Source organism: Capricornis sumatraensis, chromosome 3 (genome assembly GCF_032405125.1).
Source record: "Capricornis sumatraensis isolate serow.1 chromosome 3, serow.2, whole genome shotgun sequence".
Classification (NCBI taxonomy): Eukaryota; Metazoa; Chordata; class Mammalia; order Artiodactyla; family Bovidae; genus Capricornis; species Capricornis sumatraensis.
Window position 1 is genome coordinate 134,729,024 of NC_091071.1, and position 26,493 is coordinate 134,755,516.

Genomic DNA, 26,493 nt, shown 5'->3' on the forward strand with positions numbered 1-26,493 from the left:
TTAGTTTGACAGTGAGAAGTTGCCCTACATGATGGGAAGTCACTTCAGGCCCTAAACTTTCAAATGTCCCATTGGACTCTCATGTTACTGAGAAAAACAAAACAGAAAACTTATAATTATCTGACCCCAGTGGTGCTAGTGGTAAAGAACCCACCTGCAAATGTAGGAGACATAAGAGACCTGGGTTCAATCCCTAGGTCGGGAAGATCCCCTGGAGAAGGAAATGGCACCCCACTCCAGTACTCTTGCCTGGAGAATCCCATGGACAGAGGAGCCTGGAGGGCTATAGTCCACAGGGTCACAAAGAGTCAGACACGGCTAAGGTGACTTAGCACACACACACCAAAACTCAACTTCTCCTTATGTATAAACACAAAGTATTTTTGCACAGTGTTAATGTACATTGAATTTTCTGGAATGTTACTACCATAACTGAAGAATGAATTTACTTTGTTTTGCTTGGACTTTATCAAGTCCATTATTTCAGAAGAACCATGTCATTAATGGTAAAGCTGCTTACAGTATATAGTACACACTACAACACACCAGGCTGTGGCTGTGGCTATCTGCATTCAAAGCCACTGATTCCCTAGAGAATTCTTTTATAGGTGCAAACGTGTTACTTCATTATATCTTTTGGTATAATGATATCCCATTTTATACATTGTAATAGTATCTTACCAGCCACATTTACTTAATTTCTCTTTCTCATTATTACTAGGATTTGTTTGTTTGTTTGTTTCATGTAAGTAAGTGCATTAGTCTGGGTTCCCCCAGAATCAAACACCAAGCAAGGCTTCTAATGAGGTGATTTGCTTGGAAGTTGATCCAGAACATTAGCAGGGGAGTGGGGTATTAAGACAGGGCAAGGGGGGAAAGACAGTAAAAGGTGTTATCAAGCAAGAAGCTGCTCTGGGTACTATGGTGCTTAACCCATGGAGAGACAAGGGTCAGGGAGTGGGGTTATTTATACCCCAATGCTGCCAGATACGGGTTGAGGGTTTTCCCCAGAAAACGTTACTTCTGGGCCTTCCAGCCTGCTTCCTGTGTGCATTCAGAGAGTGTAGATGCAGAATGCATCAAAAGGGATAAGTGTAGGGCACTGCCAGTACTTGTTACAGGAGGATAATAATGAATAAATTGGGATTTTTTTTTAAAAAGGAGCATTTCACATTAGTTGTTAAAGATGTGGGTATTGAATCAGATGAGGCTGAGAACCACTGTCTAGAATCCAGAGAGACTGTGGGGTTGACTCAGGGAGGATGTCTAGGAAAAGACAGATCATCGTGTAGTCTCTCAATTCTAAGGCAGTGAGAAGAGCAAAGCAGAAAGCTGTTATGAAATCTTAGACAGACTTGCCATACACATTCTTGCCCAGTCACACTGAAGTTTTCTAGTTTGCTAGATTCTGCCAAAACTTGACATCATAAACTTTTGCCTTGCTCAGCACCACCCGCCCTACCCAGCCCCAATTCGGTTTAAATCCTGCCTTGTTCTGCATTCCAATTTTTGAGCCTCTATTGAATCATTTAGCACAAAAGTTGCTTATACGACTCATCTTTCTCCCTGGAGGGGAGCACTTCCAAGGTAGGGTTTGAAAAGGGAGATGAGGTGCCTGCCAGACAAAATTCAGAGCAAAGAGATGAGTCTAACACCAAGCCATCATATTTGGGCAACTTCTTAAAATGCTTCTCACAAATTGTATGTTCTTGGTAAGGCAGTGTGAATTAGACAATGATGCTATGTGTGCACTGTGGGTGAGCCATAATTCTTCCATATTTAATGCCCAGATGACAGTGTGCCCAACCAGGCCTATCCATGCAGCATATGGGGACACTGGAGACTGCAGACTCCTGAGATGAAACTGAGAGGAACTTACAGACAGACTGTGGTTTCTGTGTGCCTGTGTGCCAAGCCCCATCAGTCATGTCTGACTCCGTGCAACCCCATGGCCTGTAGGCCACCAGGTTCCTCTGTGTGTGGGATTGTCCAGGCAAGGATACTGAAGGGGTTGCCATGCCCTCCTCCAGGGTATCTTCCTGACCCAGGGGCGAACCTGAGTCTCTTTTGTCTCCCACATTGGCAGGCAGGTTCTTTACCACTAGTGCCACCTGGGAAGCCCAAACATTCTCTGACACTGTTGTTTAGTTGCTAAGTCATGTCTGACTCCTTTGTGACCCCATGGACTGTAGCCCACCAAGCTCCTCTGTTCATGGGATTTCCCAGGCAAGAGTATTGGAGTGGGTTGCCATTTCCTTCTCCAGGGGATCTTCCTGACCCAGGGTTCAAACTCACGTCTCTTGCATTGGCAGGCAGATTCTTTACCACTGAGCCACCTGAGAAGCCTTTATAGAAGGTTTCTACAGTGAGTTCTAATTACTGAAGTGTGTGTGTGCTCAGTCACTCAGTCGCATCTGACTCTTGGCAACCCCAAGGACTGCAGTCTGCCAGGCTCCTCTGTCCATGGGATTTTCCCTGCAAGAATACTGCCTTCAGCCTCATTCCTTGTCAAGACCTGGATCGAGGATGACAGATCCTTGAGGCAAACAAATGCAATCTTACAGATAAGGAATCTGACACCCAGTGGGGTATTCAGAAGATTTCACAAGTAGTAAAGACAAATGTTTTCCTCCTTTTTTCCCCCCATATTTAGTCCTGAAACATGCTAGTCCCTGGCAAAAGATTGTGATGTCCTTTCCTTGCCTGCCTTTTTATGACCATCAGCTGAGACTTAATCTATTTCTGTCTTGAGGAAGAGAATTCTTGATTGAGACTGTAATAGCCAACCATAGGCAGTCCTGAGCTAAGTAACACAGGAAGCATGGCCAGTTCTTATCATTAACTTAGAAGCTGCATTAGTATTATTGACACCTAAGAAATTCGCCCTAATGTTACTTTAAAAATCAATATATGTGAACTTTAAAAAATATAGTGATTATTATTAAATGCCACAATTCTTACCCATATTATGCTTATTTTTCAAAACAATGCTTTCTACTAGACAAAGCTGAAAAAAGCACCTGAAACTTAACAATGAGAAACGGCCTGTACAAAAATGGCTGGCTTCCTCTGGGTCAAAAGGCTACTGACTGGGACTAAGACAAATGTTCAGCTTTACTTAGTCTCCACAGCAATTCATTATTCCATATTTAAGAAAGGGTTTCTCAAAGCAAAACCTGCTCTTTCAAAATCAAAAAATTCTCCATAGACTTTAGGATATGATGCAACTAAAGCATTCAATTATCACTCAGAATTTTTAGCTCTTAAAAATTGACAGACAGACAGACATTTGTATTAATAGATCTCTTCCGGTAACTGGGGGTCATCTGGCTGGGTCTCTTACCTGCAAGACTGCAAACATGTAACGCTGCTCCTATGCAGAGAAAAGCTTTAGCAGGAAATACCAGTGGGCTATTAGGTGCCAAAGTCACCTCACTGTTCTAGATAAAACCTCGGTGCATCCTCTTTGATCTAATCCATGGAAGCCTAACCCCACCTCACCACTAAATTACTCTTAAGCCTCCCGTTACAAATCTTCTACGTGTTCCGAGCACTGGTTTCTTGCATTGAAAAATCCAACATATCATTTTAAAACCTTCACTTTAGTATTTTCTGATGGCCAGCACATAGCTAACCAAAAAAAGATGAATATTTTTGTTGACTATTTCAGGAAAAGACACCCCATGATAGACAATAGCATCTTTATTGAAATCTAAGGAAAAACTGATACTTGAAAGTAAAAGCTGCCTTATTAATCTTCTCACATTATGGTGAGGAAAAAAATGGAAGACTCTTCATCCAGTAATAATGAGACTGATAGATGATTTCCTTCTGGAAGTTCAGTTCACTCACTCAGTCACTGAGTTCAGTTCAGTCACTCCAACTTTTTGCAACCCCATGGACTGCAGCACACCAGGTCTCCCTGTCCATTACCAACTCCTATAGCTGCTCAAACTCATGTCCATTGAGTCCGTGATGCCATCCAACCATCTCATCTTCTGTCGTCCCCTTCTCCTCACGCCTTCAATCTCTCCCAGCATCAGGGTCTTTTCCAAGGAGTCAGTTCTTCGAATCAGGTAGCCAAAAGTATTGGAGCTTCAGCTTCATCATCAGTCCTTCCAATGAATATTCAGGGCTGATTTCCTTTAGGAGTGACTGGTTTGATCTCATGGTAGTCCCAGGGACTCTCAAGAGTCTTCTCCAACACCACAGTTCAAAAGCATCAATTCTTTGGCACTCAGCTTTCTTTATAGTCCAGCTCTCACATCCATACATGACTACTGGAAAAACCGTAGACTTGACTAGACAGATCTTTGTTGGCAAAGTAATGCCTCTGCTTTTTAATATGCTATCTAGGTTGGTTCTTTTCTTCCAAGGAGCAAGGGTCTTTTAATTTCATGGCTGCAGTCACCATCTGCAGTGATTTTGGAGCCCCCAAAAATAAAGTCTGTCACTGTTTCCATTGTTTCCCCATTTGCCATGAAGTGATGGGACCAGATGCCATGATCTTAGTTTTCTGAAGGTTGACTTCTAAGCCAACTTTTTCACTCTTCTCTTTCACTTTCATCAAGAAGCTGTTTAGTTCTTCATTTTCTGCCACAAGGGCGTCTGCATATATGAGGTTATTGATATTTCTCCCATATATCTTGATTCCAGCTTGTGCTTCATCCAGACTAGCATTTTGTATGATGTACTCTGCATATACATTAAATAAGCAGGGTGACGACATACAGCCCTGATGTACTCCTTTCTTGACTTGGAACCAGTTTCTTGTTCCATGCCCAGTTCTAACTGTAGCTTCCTGACCTGCATACAGGTTTTTCAGGAGGCAGGTCAGGTGGTCTGGTAGTCCCATCTCTTTCAGAATTTTCCAGTTTGTTGTGATCCACACAGTCAAAGGCTTTGGCATAGTCAATAAAGTAGATGTTTTTCTGGAACTCTTGCTTTTTCAATAATCCAACAGATATTGGCAATTTGATCTCTGGTTTCTCTTCCTTTTCTAAATCCAGCTTGAACATCTGGAAGGTCACAGTTCATGTACTGTTGAAGCCTGGCTTGGAAAATTCTGAGCATTACTTTCCTAGCTTGCGAGATGAGTGCTATTGTGCAATAGTTTGAACATTCTTTGGCATTGCTTTTGGGAGTGGAATGAAAACTGACTTTTTCCAGTCCCGTGGCCACTGCTGAGTTTTCCAAATTTGCTGGCATATTGAGTGCAGTGCTTTCACAGCATCATCTTTTAGGATTTGAAATAGCTCAACTGAAATTCCATCACTTCCACTAGCTTTGTTCATAGTGATGTTTCCTAAAGCCCACTTGACTTCACATTCCAGGATGTATGGCTCTAGGTAAGTGATCACAAAATCATGGTTACCTGGGTCATGAAGATCTTTTGCATAATTCTTCTGTGTATCCTTGCCATCTCTTCTTAATATCTTCTGCTTCTGTTAGGCCCATAACATTTCTGTCCTTTATCCAGCCCATCTTGGCATGAAATGTTCCCTTGGTATCTCTAATTTTCTTGAAGAGGTCTCTAGTCCCTTCCCTTTCTATTGTTTTCCTCTATTTCTTTGCATTGATCACTGAAGAAGGCTCTCATCTCTCCTTGCTATTCTTTGGATTTCTGCATTCAGATGCTTTTATTTTTCCTTTTCTCCTTTGCCTTTAGCTTCTCTTCTTTTCTCAGCTATTTGTAAGGCCTCCTCAGACAACCACTTTGCCTTTTTGCATTTCTTTTTCTTGGGGATGTTCTTGATCACTGCCTCCTCTACAATGTCACAAACCTCTGTCCATAGTTCTTCAGGCACTCTATCAGATCTATTCCCTTGAATCTATTTGTCACTTCCACTGTGTAATCGTTAAGGAATTTGATTTAGGCCATACCTGCATGGTCTAGTGGTTTTCCCTGCTTTCTTCAATTTGAGTCTGAATTTGGCCATAAGGAGTTCATGATCTGAGCCAGTCAGCTCCCAGTCTTGTTTTTGCTAACTGTATAGAGCTTCTTCATCTTTGGCTGCAAAGAATATATGAATCTGATTTTGGTGTTGACCATCTAGTGATGTCCATGTGTAGAGTTGTCTCTTGTGTTATTGGAAGAGGGTGTTTGCCATGACCAGTGTGTTCTCTTGGCAAAACTCTGCCTTTGACCTGCTTCGCTCTGTACTCCAAGGCCAAATTTGCCTGTTACTCCAGGTATTTCTTGACTTCCTACTTTTGTATTCCAGTCCCCTATAATGAAAAGGACATCATTTTGGGGTGTTAGTTCTAGGTCTTGTAGGTCTTCATAGAACCGTTCAACTTCAGCTTCTTCAGCATTACTGGTTGGGTCATAGACTTGGATTACTGTGATATAGAATGGTTTGCCTTGGAAATGAACAGAGATCATTCTGTTGTTTTTGAGATTGCACCCAAGTACTACATTTCAGACTCTGCTGACTATGAGAGTACTCCATTTTTCTAAGGGATTCTTACAGTAGTAGATATAATGGTCATTTGACTTAAGTTTGCCCATTCCGGTCCATTTTAGTTCACTGAGTCCTAAAATGTCAATGTTCACTCTTGCCATCTCCTGTTTGACCACTTCCAATTCACCTTAATTCATGGACATAACATTCCAGCTTCCTATGCAATATTGTTCTTTACAGCATTGGACTTTACTTCCATCACCAGTCACATCCACAACTGGGCATTGTTTTTGCTTTGGCTGTTTCTTTGTTCTTCCTGGAGTTATTTCTCCACTCTTCTCCAGAAAATACTGGGCACCTACTGACCTGGGTTGTTCATCTTTCAGTGTGATATCTTTTTGCCTTTTCAAACTGTTCATGGAAGGTCCCTACTAAGTGACTGTTCTGATCCTAACAGCCCATTCTCTATCTCAGGTGGGAGCTACCTCTTTTTTGAAAAATTTTCAGGGCGATGACAGCAGGAAGAATATTTGGAAGCAGGATGAGCGAGGGTACATACCCCTGGCAGCCAGGCAGAGTTAAGACCAAATGGCAGCTGTTAAAGGTTTACCAAAGGTCCATCTAGTCAAGGCTATGGTTTTTCCAATAGTCATGTATGGATGGGAGAGTTGGACTGTGAAGAAGGCTGAGCGCCAAAGAATTGATGCTTTTGAACTGTGGTTTTGGAGAAGACTCAAGAGTCCCTTGGACTGCAAGGAGAGCCAACCAGACCATTCTAAAGGAGATCAGTCCTGGGTGTTCTTTGGATGGAATGATGCTAAAGCTGAAACTCCAGTACTTTGGCCACCTCACGCGAAGAGTTGACTCATTGGAAAAGACTCTGATGCTGGGAGGGATTGGGGGCAGGAGAAGGGGACGACAGAGGATGAGATGGCTGGATGGCATCACCAACTCGATGGATGTGAGTTTGAATGAACTCTGGGAGATGGTGATGGACAGGGAGGCCTGGCGTGCTGCGATTCATGGGGTCGCAAAGAGTCAGACATGACTGAGTGACTGAAATGAACTGAACTGAACTGAAAGGTTTACCAGCCCTTTCATCCTAAATTAGACAGATGGCATTCCTTTACTCTCTGTTTCAGATGGAAGCTCAAACTAGGAATGTGATACATTTGTGACTGTTTGAGCACAGTGTATTTTATCAAAAGCACTTAACTTTATTAAAAATTTGCAACTGCTTTTCTACTTAGGAGTAGCCCAGCTATGAAATGACATCTCTGGCACCTGCAGTAGGAAAAAGCACTGGAATTAAGAGTAGGGAAATTCCAGTTTGGAGTCCCAGTTCGGATAGTCAGAAAATTCCAGCCTCTGCTTGTCTACAAGATCCAGGGGTTAACACCTGCCCCACGGGGCTGTGGGCAGACAGCACACACGTGTCAGACCTACGTAGGGTGCTGCATCAAGGCTAGGTATCTCTACGTGCAGGCGTTGGCCTGGCGACTTATCCTTGAGGTTTTCCCCTCAAGGGGACTGAAAACTTAAAAGTTTTAATATGCTTTCTGAAAAGTATAAATACAGAGTCAAATAATGGAATAACTGACTTTCAAGATTCCCAATAAAAGAATGAACTGTAACTCTTCTCTTAGAATTAAGATAGCCTACGATCATTTGAGAACTTCAGTAGCAGGTTTCAAGTCTGTCAGTTTCTAGAATTATCCCTCTCTCTCCCTCTAAAGGGGTCATTCAGTAAATCTGTCTTTACAAGCCAAATGTGAAACTTGTGCATTTTTATCCCAAAATCAAAACAATTGTTAATGGAAACGTAAAGTGCTTAACATAAACTTTAAGCGTTGGTCTCTTTCCAATAATGAGGCCCATCCTGGTAAATGCTACCCGGGAAGACATTACAACTGGTATATAATTAACTAATGCCTAATACTTTTAGCCAGAATTTTAAATCCTCCATTTTCCCTTCTCTGAATCTGTTTAGGAAGGGAAAAAATTTACCTTGTAACTATCAAAATATATCTTATTCAAAGAAATAATAGTACCATTTCTCTTAAGACCCTTGTCCTCAGTTTATTAGGGTCAGAAATTTAATTTGTTCTTTGTCAGCAAAGGTGCTATAAATTTATGTCTATTTTAAAGAAAGAGAGCACTAAAACTCCGTGGGATCTCTGAGGCCTGTACAAAGAGGCATGGATTACAACGCAGCAGGCAAAGCCCCCACCCCCAAATAACTAGACTTGGATTTCTTTTAAATTTTTAGGTGGCCCAGTGTCATTTCTTTCACAATCATAAAACCACCTCATAAATATGAATGTCTTTTATTATGAAAATTGCTGTTACATTACAGCCAACATTCCAAAACAGTATTTTAATAAACACTTGTCTTGATTATAAAGTAGAGCAGAAACCATAATCCTTTTTCAAAATCGATTAACATCTGCAGATGTTAACATGAAGAAGGAGGAGGACACTCCAAACGCTCACCCTGGTGTAGAGGAGATGAGATGGGGAAGAGCACCTATGTTATCCAGAATAGCTACTAGTGTTATTTGTACAGTGTAAACCAACCACTTACAATAGGACATTTAAAAATGGTGAAAAGCAAAACAATAAAAGGCTGAGGTGTCACAATACTTTTGAGATGGGAAAAGCCAAAGTGAGTTTCCTTCTCCTTCCCCTCCGTGAGTTCAGTGCAAGGTACAGGGAGGAACCGCAACACCAGGTCAAGGATGGACGCAGTTCTTTGCTTCCATATTTCCCAGTCTCTAGTCCTATTTTAAAAAACAGCTTGCATGTAAAAGCCTTTCAGGCTTTCACAGGTCCTGGAACACAGCGTTTGCACGTGGATGAATGAGGTTCCACAGCAGCTCAGAGTCAGTGTCTGAATTCCAGTGTATCCACTCTGGAGCATTGTAAGGAATCCAAGAACACAATTCCTATGTTCTTTCTCATCGGGAAGCAGCAGACTCCTATTTGGGTGTGCTCCATGTTTAGGGTCAGGGTGTAGAAGTAGTAACCTCACAGAACCTTTCCATCACGAATAAATGCCCTGGTGGAAAAGCTTAGAAAAAGTTAAAATTGCAGTTTAAAAGTTCCTCTTTCCCCTTCCCTCAGCAAAGAAGCATGGTGCACACATGATTGCAAGGAATTCTGGAAGGCATGGTGTGGCTACTATAGTTCAAGTACAAAGTGTTCCTTGCAAAGGGGTCTGGGGTGACTGCAGGCAAACCAGAAACTCAAAAATATTCATCAACCTCTTTAATGTAAGAAGCCACACTGAGAATTTTATCCTACAAGTTCATGAGCTGATATACTCTTTACCATAGGAAGGGATAGCCTCGTTTTTCCAACAGCAGATGTATGATACTTGGGAAACAACACAGGCCAGGGGCTGGTCTAACCTGATTTCTACCTCCTTTTCTGCCCTCCCTTTCCACCATACAGTCTTTTATTCTGGGCTCAGAGCTCCAATCACTAGCAAGGCTCAGAAATAACAACCAAAATAAGACAACGTCCTAATTTCAACACTGTTCTTTTTTGTTGCTACAGGAAGACACCAGATGGTGCTGAAACACTCTGAATAGATAATCCAGTTGTCAAGCTGTTATGCAGCCTAGTTAAGCTTCTCACGCTGGATCTGATAGTAACATGCCTGAAAGAAAAGTTTAAAACCATTTAAAATTTACTTTAAAAGAAATTACATAAACATAATAATGCACATGGGACTAAGAAAGGAACTCCTTTATGAATACTGACTGCTCAACAAAATCAGCTGCTTTCATATTTTCCCCTGTTTTCTTCCAGTCCCCCTATCCTATCCCATGTCTACTTTGCCTAGGTATAATTAATAGAAAGAAAACTTTGTAAAATTCTGATTCTAGAACAGACAAAAAAATTTTTTTCAAGCTGTTTAACATCTGTCATTGAGCAGAAATATCTTAATTTGCTAAGCTACTATTAACTGGACATTTAGAATATGTTGATGATCAATATAAGATACACAAACAAGTGTAATCAGAATCACCAACATGTTTGATAAACACACAGGTTGAGATTAAGCATCATTCTAGACCTACTGAGTCAGAGGATTGGATAACTTGCTTTAGTATTTTGAGACTGACCGATTCTACTTTTCTTTAATATAGTATATATTTTAAATATTAACAATATGTGCTCTAAAGGCACTTAATGTTTGCATTAAAGTTTTATATAAAAGAAGGTGGTTAATAAAAGATTCACAATATGGTAAATGAAGGAGAGACTCTAACATAATAAAATATTAAATAATATCTATACTTTACCTTCAAAGTAGTGAACATTATACCCTGTTCTCCATGCTGAAGATATGGGTCCATTAGATCCTCGATGAGGTGTACCTCAGAGCCTAAATTCCTAATCCTGCCCCAACGAGAAAGAGATATTGAGTTACTTCTGCTTATATGTACGTCCTACTTCTGAATGTATCTAAGTTAGAAGAGATTGGTCACCTAGCCCGGAGCACCACATATAAGAAAACAGGGAATAAGTCATCCATGGACCACAGGAAGTCTTCCTGAAGTGATGCCAGGACACTCTGAGAGATCTCTTCAAAAGTCTGCTGGATGACTTTTAGTTTGTCTGATGGGGTAAACGTTGTGCTGTTGTAAACAAACAAACAACAACAACAAAAAAAACAATTAAAAACTAGAAAGAAATGACAAAATATAGCCTATGGTTGTTTTCTTAGTAGAGCCATTTGACATTGTTTGACAATATACTCTAAGGGCTCATGTGCCTTAAGCTGGACACATAAGGCAAAAGGAGTCACTGGAAGGGATGACATCTGTATGCCTATGATTCTTTGAGGAAAGAAGCCTCCAACCATCAATGGTTCACATGAAAGAATTCACTAAGTCATAGATCACCTCCTTTTATCCACATGGAACTTTACTGTCCTAATACATGCTCTTCTCCGAGTAAGAAGCTTAATTTCCCTTTGGCTAAAGATATGATTATGTAGATAATTGCTGGGTAGGCTCTCCACCACTTCTGAAAATGCAAGGGGCTTGTAGAGTAAAAGGTAACCCAAATGTCTCAAGAGTCTTTCTGATAGCCAGGCTCAGTTTGACACCATCTTGGGGGGTTGGGTGTGGGGGGACTAGAGTTTAGGTAAATATAAGATTTCATCAATATCTTAATAAACTAACCACTCTTTTGATTTATGTAACTTTCAACAAAGCAGAGATCACCTGATCTGTTGCAGACATTCCACAGCTGAAGCAAAACAAGCATCTTTCGTGGTTGGCAAAACCTGCAAAAAAAAAAAGGACTGATAAAGGTCAAAGAAGAAAGCTGTCTTTTGCAGTGACAATAAACATAAACGACACCAATCACAGAATGCACGTCTTAAGTGAATAACTTATGCTTGTATACTATACTATCAAAGTAAAATGGAAATTTTTTTGCTATCTCTAATCCCCCACAACAAACAAAAGCATATTTGCTAAGGAAACCATAATCTACTATACCTTTTTACTCTCTCCAAGGACTGACAAGGTCACTGGCCAAAATTTCCTACAATGGAATCCATACGTTGTTAATATGTGTTTGTGTCTGATGGTAGGTTAAGTCCCATAAAAACAGTTAATGACTAGATTGACTTTCCTGTCCCCACTTTAAATAACTATCTCAGTTACTTAGTTTTTACTATTAAACCAGTCCACTGAAAACATTTACTTTCCAGTTAAGGCTCAATCACTTTTTTCTAATAGCACAAATCTATAATCATTGGGTGCTGGGGTAATCAGCTTTATCATAACACTTCTAGAAAGTATAATTACTGACTGTTTCCTTGGATTATAGGAAACAACGCCTTACAATAAAAAAGGGCACTTCTAAACTTTTAATTAGAAATTGTAGATGGGAAGGGAGGGAGGGAAGAGAAGAGGAAAGAAGGGAAAGAAGAATGCCAGAGACTGAATACAATCAACCTTTTCTGAAAATGTGAATACATGTACTTGGCTTTGAAGAACTGCCAAAATATCAGTCAGGAAAAACTCAAATTATTTACATATATTCAGAAGAATAATCAGATTTCAAACTCACATCTAAAGATTCTCAGAAATAAAGATTTTTAAATATCACTATTTTGGTAAAAACAGGCAATAAAGTAATAACTGCAAATCATATATTTAATTAAATATCAAAGTACCAAATTCCTGATAATGCTGTTTGCATTTTGAGTTAAAACCACTAGATCCCATTCATCATTACTGTACTGACCTCTGCACCCCAAGGAAGCCCAAAAGAGCAAGGTCTGCCTGCTTATTTAGCCGGAGAACACATTCCCAGTAAACGTCCTCCTCACGATCATTATCCAGGGCGTACAGCATGAACAGTGGTGGGTAGAGCCGAGGTAGGAGGACAGGAAGCAGTAACCCAGAACCTGTTACCACATAGCTACAAAACATCACAGGGAGACGGAGAACCCTTAATATTAAAACTGAATATAGAATCAAACATGGAGCTTCATTTTCTCGAAGTGGAAAGTAAAAGTGGGAAATTTTGAGTAAAGAAGCAGTTATATTACTTCTTTTATGTAAGGAGTTAACATGAGAAGTTTACCTATGGCCTCAGAGTTTTGTCTTGGGTCACCTGTGAATTCTTTTCATAGGCTCAAAATCTAAATGAAAGCCCGGTGTGTTTCCATTTTAAGGCTGACTTCTCTGTTGAACTGGGGCAAAATGATCTACTTTGCTCATCAGCCTTTGTGCCTAGTCATCTGTGGTCATAGCTTCATGGCATTTGGCTAACAGAACTTGAGATCTAAAAGAAACCTCAGAGATCACCTAATCCAACCAAACTATTTTAAAAAGAAGGAAACAGATCTAGAGAAAAGAATTTTTCCTGGGATTCTCTGCGTAAGATCACTTGGTTCCCATCCTCTTTCTTCACCATCTCCACCCAGCTCTACTCACCCTGGCTCTGGTGATTCAGATCTGGAATCTGACTTCCCAGTACAGAAGGATTTCCTTTCGGTCGGCAGAGGGGCAGAGAGAGGAATTGTGCTGCCCTCTTCAGGAAGCTCAGGAAATAAGAACCTAAGGAAGAATAAAAAAAATCATCATACAGTTACATCTCTAGAGCGAATAAAAAGAGTAAAAACAGATTTCCATTATTTAATCCTCTTAAGGACCAATTAAATCAAACTTCATATCAATTATTAATGAAAATGCCGATTCCCTTAAGAGTCTTAACTAATGCTTTTTACAGGATAAAATTAACAATGTAGCTAACGAATGCATGTGTGCTCAGTCGTGTCCCACTCTTTGTGACCCTACGGACTATAGCCTGCCAGGGTCCTCTGTCCATGGGGTTCTCCAGACAAGAATACTGGAATAGGTTGCCAATTCCTCCTCCAGGGTATCTGCCTGACCCAGGGATTGAACCTGCGTCTCTTGCATCTCCTATACTGGGAGGCAGGTTCTTTATCACTGCACCACCTGGGAAGCCTGACAGAACATAAATACTCAGGGATAAAACTTCCTATTAGACTTTGTTTTCTTCAGGTTTTAGGTTAGGCTAGGTTTTAGAGACACAACTTTGCCTAGAGATTAACTCCAAATAAGACTCCTATATGTCATACCAAAATTGGTATTAAAAATTTATTTTTAGCCTTTTATTATACTTAATGAGTAAGAAAGGCATAGAGGAAATAAGTTACAATGGCTATGAACACAAAGTAAAAATGTTTTCACTAATCTACTGAAGGATCTGTGGCATAAAACCATTTTCCTGATGAATAATTTCTGCAGTAAAGCGGAACATTCGTGACTCCTCGCAAAGCTGTAATCTCTAGATTCAGGGTGAAGCCACCCAAGCATGAGTGTAAACTAGTATTTCCACACCCTGCTGACATGAAAAGCTCTCTCACCTCACCAGCTGGAAAATTCGCTTAAGGTAGGACTTAATCTCCTTCACAGCCTCCTGCAGTAGCCGACGGTTGGCTCCCACACCCACATATGTCATTCTATACACTGCAACCAGAGTCTCCACAAGCCTGCCTAGCGGGTGCAGAGGAGTGTCGCAGGCCTGAGCAGGAAGAGAACCAGTGCAGCCAGTCAGTGTGCACCAACAGCGGAAACAATCAAAATAAACAATTTCATAAGTGATAAACAATTTTCAAAGCATCAACAGTCTACTTTTTGGACCAGGAATATTTAAATACTTCAACTTCTCTGAAAGCGTTAATTCTACCCAAATTATATGGAGTAGGAATCCTTAATCAAAGAATCCTATTAACATTTTGGAAAAATAGCTTTGGATATACTGATATAGAATAACATCATTAAAAGAAAGGTTCTAAGGGAATTCCCTGGCAGTCCAGTGGCTAAGACTCTGCACTTGCACTGTATAAGTTCAATCTCTGGTTGGAAAATTGAGATCCCACATGCCATGTGGCCCAGTCAAAGGGAAAAAGAAAAGAAAGATAACATACCTTAAATGTCAAGAAAAATACATGAAATGTTACCTTGCAGAAAACTGAATAATAAGAGTTGAAACAGTCACTGTTCAGTTCCCTTGATTTCTCCTAATACTCCTTCCTGCACCCCTACATCAACGCATGTCATACTTTAAACTGTGGTCTGATTTCACAGGGTTGGAGAAGGAAGCAAAGAGAGCATAACCATCGGGTGAGGGTGGAGTGCCTTCTTTATATAACTTTTAGTTTGCTAATGGCACCCCACTCCAGTACTCTTGCCTGGAAAATCCCATGGACAGAGGAGCCTGGTGGGCTGCAGTCCATGGGGTTGCTAAGAGTCAGACATGACTGAGCGACTTCACTTTCACTTTTCACTTTCATGCATTGGAGAAGGAAATGGCAACCCACTCCAGTGTTCTTGCCTGGAGAATCCCAGGGATGGGGGAGCCTGGTGGGCTGCCGTCTCTGGGGTTGCACAGAGTCGGACACGACTGAAGCGACTTAGCAGCAGCAGCAGCAGCAATGTTACAAACAGAAAGTCATTTTAAACTCTGACCCTAGATGTCCAGAATCCCCTTGAACATTTACAAAACTTATAAATTTCTACCATCATAATCAGCCAATCTTTAGGTGGAAATGTGCTCTTAGCAGTCAGAGAATTAACAAAAGATATATTAAGAAAACAAAAACAGGATATGAGTAACAATAAGCTGTGAGTACATCTGAATGATATACTGTGTTAGTTGTATCATTAATTAACAAGACCAGTATGGTTCCGATTCTCATTTACCTTTATTAAATATTTCTTAATGTCATCGTATTTCTCCACCGAGAAGGCACCAACATGCTGAGGAATGAATTCCAAACTCTCTAGTGTCTGAGTCTGAGAACGACTTAGTATCTCTGGACTACAAAAAGGGAAAAGAAAGCCTATCATATATTTTAAGAAAGCAAGATAATTTTAAGCGCACATGAAGCTCTATTAAGGATGAAATGGAGCAACCATCACAGTGTTCAGGCAAATGTGCTTATAACTTGTAATTGTCCTGTATTAGATTTATATAAGTTATTCAATATAGCACTTAATGTTACTCCACACAAACCACAATAAATTAATGAAAATGTTGTGCCAATATAAACCCTGGTGTTGAAAAATACTGTAATACTGCTGTAAAATACGGTAATGTAGTATGTGTAATAGCCTGAAGAGAAAACCGGTGACAGACTTGTTAGTGAGGATAGAAATGGAATAAAGGGGAGAGGGAGAGCTAAAGGACGAAGGAAAACAAATCAAAGGGCAAAGGATGAAATGGAAATGAGCTCAAGATGGACACTGCAACAGGTGGTGGGATACGCACACAATGGGTAAAGGGAAGCTTCGGATGAAGAGGTTAAGACAAAACACACACTAGTCATCCACTGATATTTTTCATATTGGCACTCTATCATTAGATTACAATCAATGAGAAATTAGAAACAGTGCACAATTAACATTGATACTATTTTAATAGTATCAATGAACAAATAAGATCTTTGTGGCAGCAATGTGGTTTTATACAAAAGTTCATTCATTCTCACTTCTTGGCAATACCCAACAAAAGTTAACCAAGGTTAACTGGAGGACTCAAGTCTCAATGCCTTGGCCCAGGGGCTCTATTAGCGAAGGCTGACCAGCTACATCCCATAAGGACATATCCACAGCTTTAATCAATCCTGGGAGTTTCCATTTCCTTCACTGATACAGCAGGAGATAAAAATCATAAACGTCATGAATGAAACACCATAATCAATTTCCACTGATCCCCAATACAGGAAAAAACAAAACCAAACCTTCTTCCTATACTGCAGGGATTAGCAAGTTCTTTAGAGTCAAATGCTAATCAGTGCTTGTAGAAGTGACTGGCTAAGTTACATACAGAAATATGAAGAATGGCAGATGGAAAAGAAAAGCAGGAAAAAGGAAGAAAATAAGAAAAAGAAAGAAATGAAAAGTACACCTGTAATTTTTCTTTCAGCACTTCCAAATCATTGTGCCACTTCCTTTTGGCCACCAAGGTTTATGACAACAAAGATGCAGCCATTTGAACTGTTACTGCCATATATATGCGATGCATAATTCTTCTGTAGCTGCTTTCAAGATTTTTTCTTCCAGTTTGAATATGACATGTCTGTGCACAGCTATCTGGTTTTTTCTAGGATGAAGTTTGTTCGGCTTCTCGAATGTGCAGGTTTATGTGTTGGCCTTTCACCAAACTTGGGAGTTTTCAATCACTATTTATTCGAATATTTTTCAGCTCTGCAATTTTTCTCCTTTCCTTCTGGGATTCCAAGGACACAAATATTAGACTCTCAGGTCCTTAGAGCTCTGTTCACTTTTTTTTTCACACTCTGCTGTTCAGCTTAAACAATTTCTATTAGTCTATTTTCGAGTTTACTGACTCTTCTGCTGCCGTTTCCTATCTGCTACTGAATCCACCCAGTGATTCTTTAAATTTTGCTTACTGTATTTTTCATTTCAAAATTTTTGATTTGGTTCTTCTTTATATCCTCTATTTCTTTTCAGGTACTTACAATTTTAACATTTGTTTCAAGGATATTTACAATTGCTCACATGAATGTTTTTGTAACAGCTCCTTTAAAGTTCTTGTCATATAATTCCAAAATCTAGATTGGTGGGTCATGGGTATCTGTTGATTATCTTTCCCTGAATGAGTTGAGATTTTCATGGTTCTTTGATTGCCAAGTAACTCTGGTTTATTTTCTGGACATTTTGAGTATTATACTATGAGATTCTGGGTCCTGTTTATATCCTATTGAGGATGTTGAGATCCAAAAGATAGTAAACATAGAATTGAAACTTGTCTTTACAAGGACCTGCTTATGAAGCTGGCCCTTGGGTGGCACCTGGGAACTAAATCCCCTATACGAATATGAAGCATTTCCTAACGTAAGGGTATTGTGGCGCTGCCTGTAAACTGTATTAACAAATTGATTTACGGTGAACATGTGCTTCATTCTGAGACTGTGGGATTTTGGTAGCTGGTAGGCTTAAGATGCCTATGTGACCAGTCCCCATAAAAACCTGGGGCAGGTCATCTCCAATGGGCTTCACTGAGCAGAAATACTGTGTTTGTGTGGCTGCATTTTACTGCCTGGGGGAGAGTGTGCTGTGTGTGACCCCTCAGAGAAGAGGCAGAGCACGGGAAGCTTGCACATGGATTCCTCCAGACTCTGCTTGTGTCTTCTTCCCTTACGGTCGGCTGTGGAGCCTTACTGTGTTGCTGGAACAACTCTTACCTGTGAGTACAACTATATGCTGAGTCATATTATGAGTCCCTCTAGTGAATCGCTGAATGTGTAGGTGACCTTAGGAGTCTCTCAAACAGCTGGTATTTTTGTTTCTGCTGTCTGTGGGCTGTGGTTCCAGTGTTAGCCCACTTCCCACAGACTATGCAGGCCTATCTGGGTCTGTTCCATGCGTACCACTCAAGTGTCAGTCTGGGACCTAGGTGGAAACTGCTTAGCTAATTAGAATCAAATCCACACATGAACAGGTATGGGGTGAGTCCAGGAGTTCATAAACAACTTATCAGGGTTGCTTTCCAAAGTTCCTCTCTCTCCCTGACCTTCCCAGCATTTTCTGATTCCCCTTGTAGGTAAGTCTTTCAGCCTGAAATTACCCACTTCCATGAAGTAGTGGGAAGAGAGAGAGGGAAACCAACACAGCAGTAAGGTTTGGCCCTGACTCCTGGACCTGATGATCCATCGAGGGAGAAGGGTCCACACCGTAAGAGCCCTGGCTCCTCCAAGTACTCCTGGCTGCTCCAGCTGGCGCATCGCTGTCCTGCCACAGAAGTGCATGTAGGCTGAGGCATGAGAAAGTGGAGAAGGAGAGAGAGAAAACCCAGTGTTCCTCCTCCACTCTTTCTGAGCTCTAGGAGTCTCTGGCATCTTGAGCCAGAAATAGAGGGGTTTTTCTGGATCCCTACACCACAGTGTGTGCTTCTAGTTTCAAGTTATACCAAGTTCAAGCTGAGGAACATGGAGGTTAAAAACTTGTAAACTCTCCACTGGTTGGGTGGCGCTTTGAATTCAGGTGTTCTCCAATAATCTGCTGACATGTGCTCTTCAGAGTTTTGAATAGCTCACCATGTATTCTGCCTGCATTTCATATTAATAGTTGAGTTCGGGAGAAGACACAGGGAGGCGTGTTTTATCCACCCTTACCCAGAAGTACATCACTGTATGTGGAAATCCTTAACAACCTACTCGCTTTAGGTTTCGTCTTCCACCAGGCGCTATGCAGGGCAGGCATCCACGTACCTGTCTCTGTGTTGGCGCCGGTTGGTGGTCAGGGCCACAGCGATATTGTCCCATGCTTTCCAAACTTCCCCTTGGCCTGGGTTCTCACAGCCGAGCTGATGCCAACATTCATCAAACACGGCTTTCCACTTCTCATCAGCCGGCACCGCCAGGTTTCCAAGCTTCCTGCTAATAAGGTTATGTCAACCTTTTACTGATCACTTATTTTTGTGCAAATATCCTAAGGAACAGAAACTTTCTAATAATATACGAACTATAAATACTTCTGTGACAAAAGCTGCCTAAGTTGATAGTGGCTCCGTTGTTTAAAGACGGAATAAAAAGTGTAAAGGGATGGTTTTTAGCTACTTAGTGTTTATTAGATAGTGAAGTGTATGGACTGTTAAGTATGAAGCACGTCAGACTTGTCTCCTTTGCTTTCAACATTTCTACAGAATTGATTTTGAAAAACTGATTCCTGCTAAAAAAAGAAGTTGCTGTGCCTTGCATATCTCACAATGAGAACTGTAAAATACATTATGCAGTGGGTTCTAAAAATACTCTTTAAGAATAAACATGCTACAGAAGGTATATCACGCTCCCATGAAAACAAAGAATCTGAGATGCTATCAAAATACAAGAAAACAAAGCAGAAGCTGGAATCAGTAAAGGAAAATAAACGTGCCAAAAATCTAGAGAAAGAACACAATACACTTAGAGACTTTGATTTTTCCCCAGATAGGCAGCATATACTATTCCACTACTGTATTTATAGGGCTGATCTTTACTTCTCAAAATCAAGTTGTGCAGGGCTTCCATTTTAAAAGGTTCTCTTTTGATCAATTTGGATACCTATACCATTAATAGTAAGATTTTTCCTGCACACAGAACTTCCATCAGTTTAAACATTTATGCTCTGAGGTTATAATCTAAGACAAGACTATAGATTTAGCTATCTGTAGCAGCGTCAGTTTACAATTCAGCGCTATACACGGCTTACAAAAACAGACTTTAAAAACTTGTTCTGTATTTGAAATATTAACCAGTTTTTACAAAAGCAAGACAACACAAAACATTCGATAATTAATCCATAATTAATATTCATTACTCACAAAGCTTTAGGTCTGTCTTTATCACTCTCATACAGACTAGGCTTGAAGTATGTTCCAGTGATTTTGATCCCAGATCCCCATTCTCCACTAAAATAACCTTCAATGTAATCTCCATTTGGCATAGTCAGTGTTCCCTAGGTAATGGTAGAGAAAATGTGGAATTACAAGAAGTATTTCCAGTCTTAAAAATCAAGGGAGGGGTATAAAAAAAAAAGAAAAAGCACTACATGGTTGGCATTTTCACTTTTAACTAGTCCCTAATTCTTAAAAAAAAGTGTATGTACATGTATGTGCAAAAAGAGTATATGAAAATAACCCATGGGTTAAAGAAAAAAATAACAAGAAAAATTGTTAAAATACTTTGAGCTGTATAAAATAAATACACAACTTATCTAAATTGATGCAATGCTACAAAAGCAGTGCTTAGAGGCAAATTTAAAGCTGTAAATGTCTATATTATTAAAAAAAATCAATAATCTAAAATCTGAATCAATAATCTAAAATTCCACCTCACAAAATTAGAAAAAAGCAAACTAAACCCAAGGCAAGACGATACTAAAGATTAGAGTAAAAATCAATGAGAAAGAAAATAAGAGATAAAAAAACAATGAAACCAAAAGTTGCTTCTTTGAAAAGATACAAAAACTTGACACACATTTAACTGGATTGACTAAGAAAAAAAGACCAATACTTGACTGATCAAGAAAGAGAAGACATAAAATTAGAAAATCAAAAAACAGAGGATATTAACATTCAATAAGCTATAAACAAGTAAATTCTTAAAATGTCAAAATATTTGAATATATACATTTCACCAAAGAAGACAGATGAATTGCTAGTAAATACTTGAAGATATGCTCTATAATAAGACTATTAGTCACTAGGGAAATGTTAATTAAAACCATAAGGTTTTAGTTCATATCCACTAGAATGACGAAGAGGAAAAAAAGAAAATAAAAAATACTGGCGAAGGAGTGAAGAAATTAGAATCCTTATACATTGACTATAGGAACATAACATGATGCAGCCACTGTGGAAAATAGTTTGGCCATTTCTTAATGTTAAACATCAATTTTCCATACAACCCAGCATCTGCACTCCTAGGTGTCCAACCGAGAGAAATGAGAACACATGTTCACACAGGAAGTTTTAGGTGGAAATGGAAAACAGAAACAAACTCAGAGAGACAGAAAACAAACCTGCAGTGTTCAAATGGGAATGGATAGGGTATGGACAAATTAGGGGTATGGGATTAACAGACACAAAGTACTATGTACACAGTAGATAAGCAACAAGGATATACTGTATAGCACAGGGAATTATACCCATTACCTTGCAATAACCTATAATAGGGGCAAAATCTGCAAAAATACTGAGTAGTCATGCTGTACACCTGAAACTAACACAATATTATAGATCAATCATATTTCAATTTAAAAAAAGAAGAAAAGAAGTTGTAGTTAACTTCACTATACACAGTAGCCTAAAGTTGAAAACAGTCTGAAGCTGAAAATAATCCAATGCCCATCAACTGGTGAAAGGACAAACGAAATGTGGTTTTGGGATGCTGTTCAGCAATAAAAAGGAATAAAGTATTGCACATGCCACAATATGTAAAAATCTCACAAACATGCTAAGTGTGAGAAGCCACACAAAAGAAAACCCTTGTTGCATGATTCCAACTACATGAAAGGACCTGAAAGGGCAAATCTATAAAGTTTATCAGAGGTCATCTGGGACTGGAAGTAGAACAAGGGAATGACTATAACTGGGCAGGAGATGGTGACAGAAATGATCTCAAACGGGATCATGGTAAGAGATCAGTCCTGGGAATTCACTGGAAGGACTGATGTTGAAGCTGAAACTCCAATACTTTGGGCACCTGATGTGAGAGCTGACTCATTGGAAAAGACCCTGATGCTGGGAAAGATTGAGGGCAGGAGGAGAAGGGGACAACAGAGGATGAGACGGTTGGATGGCATCACCGACTCAACGGACATGGGTTTGGGTGGACTTGGTGATGGACAGGGAGGCCTGGCGTGCTGTGGTTCATGGGTCACAAAGAATAGGACACAACTGAGCGACTGAACTGAACTGAACTGAATGGTTGTACAACTCTGCATATGTACTAAAAAGTCACTAAAATGCACACTTGAAACAGGTAAATTTTATTGGAGGTTAGCTTTTTAAAGATAAAGAAAAAAATCAGTAAAAGATTATTAAGAGAGAGAAAGAAGTTTCCAACCTTTCCACTGAGGGTCCAGTCATCTGAAAATTCCCCTTCATAGATAGTATCATCTTCAGACAGTAAAACCCCATTTCCCTATGTGAAGAAACAAAACAAAAATCACAATACATAAAACATAGGGCAACTTAGGGTAACACATAACTTAGGGTATCTGTAGCCACATCCTCCAAAGCCTTACATAATCTTAAAAAAAGAGAGATAAGAAAAATCGTATTAGGGAAGGTGGAACATTAATAAAAAGATGACTTAAAAATTAAGCAGGAGTTTTAAAAAGTCAACTGTAACTATATGCAAAGCATTCCACTCACCATCATTTTATTAAGATGGAAGTTGCCTTCATAGTATAAACCAAACTGGGTAACTACTACACCATTGCCTTGGCATACATCATCTTGCCACAGTCCCATATACTTCTCCCCTCTGCAGAGAAATAGAAAAAAAAATTAAAAATAGAAATTTAAAAAAAGACATGAAATTAAAAAATCAATGATGATAAAGATGAGGTAGGGAAAAAACAAGGATCACATGGAAGATACCAAGCATCACCCCGAGGTTAGTATCTGTCCCATTTCACTAATTAAAGTGTTAACGCTGTCTCCTCCAACATGGGAGAATGTGACTGCAAAACACATCCCACTCTGAGCACTATCCTCTCAGGAACTGGTGGCTCAGATGATAAAGAATCCGCCTGCAATGCGGGAGATCTGGGTTCAAACCCTGGGTTGGGAAGACCCCCTGGAGAAGGGAATGGCTACCCACTCCTGTATTCTGGCCTGGAGAATTCCACAGACAGAGGAGCATGGTGGGCTACAGTCCATGGGGTTGTAAAGAGTCAGACACAACTGAGTGATTAACACACACATACTATCAGACATAGATCTGTATATACTTTCAGGGCTTCCTTGATAATTTTAAAATATTTAATTAATGCCAGAATTCAACTCGAAACAATGTCACTCAAGAGGTGAACTTAAACCTATGCACAATTTTTCTCATCCAAAGTTTATTGACTTAAATGGGGTTTATCAAAAAAGAAGTCTCATTCTTCCACCTACTCAAACTCAGAGAAATCTTACTAATCTCCACTAAAAAAATCAAATGAGTACAAACTACCTGTTAAATAACCGTGGATTTTAGTAACTAAAGCAAACAGTTTTCAAACCCACATTAGGACAATAACATGTGTGTGCTAAGTTGCTTCAGTCGTGTCCGACTCTGTGGGACCCTGTGGACTACAGCTCACCAGGCTCCTCTGTCCATGGAATTCTCCAGACAAGAATACTGGAGTGGATTGCCATGCCCTCCTCCAGGGAACCTTCCCAACCCAGAGATCAAACCCACGTCTCTTACATCTCCTGCACTTGAAGGCGGGTTCTTTACCACCAGCAACACCTGGGAAGCCTCCACAATAACATGCGGGGGAGATTATACATTCAGTCTAAAAGCGTATCAGGCCAAACCAGATACAGAGGCAAAAGAACTATATTCCTCCCCAAAGTTTAGTTCACTGAATTTAACCAAGTTTGATTCCTGGATGGCTGGCATGGTAACAAGTCAGAGGCTTGACAGGAACAACTACATAGAAAAGTGTTTAGATCCTATTTCATAATCCTAAAAGGGAATTTCCACTGATCTTCCTAACTTTTTATTCCTATTATCTACTGACCATATTAAAGGTTTCTCTTTGTAGAATAGTCATAGATTTGGTGGCCCCTTGGAGACACGAAAAGCTTTGTATAGGTGAAGCTTTAAGGAAAATCACACCAATGTTAATTCTGAATGATTCAGATCTTGTACAGAAGTAACCTGCTGTCTGGTTCACTAGTGAATGAAAGACACCTGACAACTCTGTTTTCTTATTAAAAATGTTCTCCAATTAATACACTTAGCCTTCATAAAATCATCTTTTTTTAGAGACGAATAGGAACCTTATCCTCTCAACTAAACTGTGAGAGTAGGAGCAGAATACTGTACCTCGTGATATCATCAAAGACACCATATCCTGCTTTCTTATCCATTACCCACTGACCAATGAACATACTGGGAGAAGAGGAAGTCAGCTTTCCGCTTCGCAGGAGACCATGACCGTGACGCATATTATCTTGAAAACAGCCTTCAAACACTTCGCCAGAGGCATAACTGTGGTTAGAAAGAATGGATAGAGATCACAAGCATACTGAATTCTGATGCTCATTTTTACAAAGTTTAGGAAATTCAAAATTACATTCATGTCTCACTGGTAGCTGTATTTGTTTATTTATATGACTATTTTTCACCAATCAAAAATCTCATTTTTGAATGACTGAGTTTAAAAAGTTGAAGATGTTATGGGGGGAATTTTATGCTAACATGGAGGAAAATGTGTCCCTTATGGGAAAATGAAATAATGAGTGATCTCTGGAAGAATGACAGGGTTTATCTGTACTAGAGCTATGCAATAAATATTACATAAATTCACAAGCAAGGTATCTAGGAGATTCTATGAGAAAGTTATGGTTTACAATGATTCTACAGTTTTAAAAACTAAATAATAAGCTAATATCTTCATCCTGTGATAGATGAGAGGCTGATATTTCAAAGAAGAGTCAACACATTTTCAGTCATTAAGGATAATTAAAATTTACTGCTTGCAAACAGAAAATTCAGGTTTACATGATTTTTCTTTTAAATTTATTTTTAATTGGAAGATAATGGCTTCATGATATTGTACTGGCTTCTGCCATACAACAATGTAAACCAGCCCTAAGTATGCATATGTGCCCTCCCTCTTGAACCTCTTTCCCACCTCCCCGCCCATCCCACCCCTCTAGGTTGTCATAGAGTACTGCTGTGAGCTCCCTGTGTTAAACAGCCACTTCTCATTAGGAACCAGTCAGCAACCTTTCCAATGCTATTACCTATAGACTCCTTGACCACACATTTTTCCTTCTTTCCAATGGCCCACATAATGGTCTTCTTTGTTCAGTGCTTTGTTTGGGATTCTATATTCTCCATATCTGCCAAGGAAAATAAAAACATTTTAAGATGCATATATGACATACTCACTTTTGCTATGAATATGTTGGTAAATATAACAAGAACAGAGAAAAGATCTACCTAGAAGAGTAAATGGGTTATTGGTTTATGTGGTTTTCTATTACCTAAGCTATTTGGCAAGTCTTAGAGGAATGGGACATCAACATCATTACAGAGTAATTAGGTGTTTTATCCCAAGTCCAATGAAAAACAGAAAATCTGTGTCCTAGGCCTATTTTTGCCCCTAGTTAGTTGCATCACCTTGGGTAACTCTAAGTACCCAGCTCCCTCATCTGTGTAACAAGACAGGTAAATCAAGAGTATCTCAAGTCTCTTCTCATTCTGAAATTCTATGAAATAGAGATGAAAAGACATCAAAATTTATATTTTCACACACACAAAAATCACCTACCCAATTTATATAATAATCTTTTTATATAGTAAAACAAATTAGTTCTCTAACATGAAACAAACACTTCATTGCCATACATTTATCATGTAAACACATTTATAGTGTTAGAAAACATGACTTGTTTATATAAAAATAACATCATTTGAATATCATTAAGATAAATATCATTTAGAAGATTTCCCCTTCAACAGATCACAGAAATTAAAGATGAATTAAAATTACTGAAGGGAAAATTTCTCTATGTCCTTTGTGTAAAGGGGGCACTTGACCTCAACAGTCTCAACATCAACATTACCCAAGGTTCTCAATCCTTACAACTGAGAAATGGATAGAAAAAAGCAGTCCTATGTCAATAGAAGCTGTGTAATTTAAGGTCATCAACTGTTAAAGCAAATGATTCATTCTAGGTAAAACAAGGCTGCAGTCTGGATTCCTAGCTCTCATGTTCATACCCGTGCATGATAAGTCCTAATCTATTTCCAAAAACATAAAATTCTACTGTCTTGACAATAACTGTGAGCACAAAATAA

At 39.5% G+C, this 26,493-nt stretch overlaps 1 protein-coding gene across 1 annotated transcript in view; it reads right to left on the reverse strand.

Moving 5' to 3' along the window:
* Positions 1-8,776: 8,776 nt before the first annotated feature.
* The window catches only part of ALS2 (alsin Rho guanine nucleotide exchange factor ALS2), a 59,750-nt gene continuing 42,033 nt past the window's right edge, over positions 8,777-26,493 (reverse strand). The window contains exons 20-34 of the mRNA XM_068969245.1: positions 25,434-25,532; positions 24,511-24,675; positions 22,845-22,956; positions 22,534-22,611; positions 20,289-20,422; positions 19,198-19,362; positions 15,665-15,782; positions 14,326-14,483; positions 13,370-13,492; positions 12,675-12,851; positions 11,921-11,966; positions 11,642-11,703; positions 10,901-11,050; positions 10,715-10,811; positions 8,777-10,065 (exon numbers count right to left, since the gene is read on the reverse strand). Of these exons, the coding sequence (XP_068825346.1) occupies positions 10,027-10,065; positions 10,715-10,811; positions 10,901-11,050; positions 11,642-11,703; positions 11,921-11,966; positions 12,675-12,851; positions 13,370-13,492; positions 14,326-14,483; positions 15,665-15,782; positions 19,198-19,362; positions 20,289-20,422; positions 22,534-22,611; positions 22,845-22,956; positions 24,511-24,675; positions 25,434-25,532 (1,723 nt within the window). The 3' untranslated portion in view covers positions 8,777-10,026. The remainder of the gene's footprint in view (positions 10,066-10,714; positions 10,812-10,900; positions 11,051-11,641; positions 11,704-11,920; positions 11,967-12,674; positions 12,852-13,369; positions 13,493-14,325; positions 14,484-15,664; positions 15,783-19,197; positions 19,363-20,288; positions 20,423-22,533; positions 22,612-22,844; positions 22,957-24,510; positions 24,676-25,433; positions 25,533-26,493) is intronic.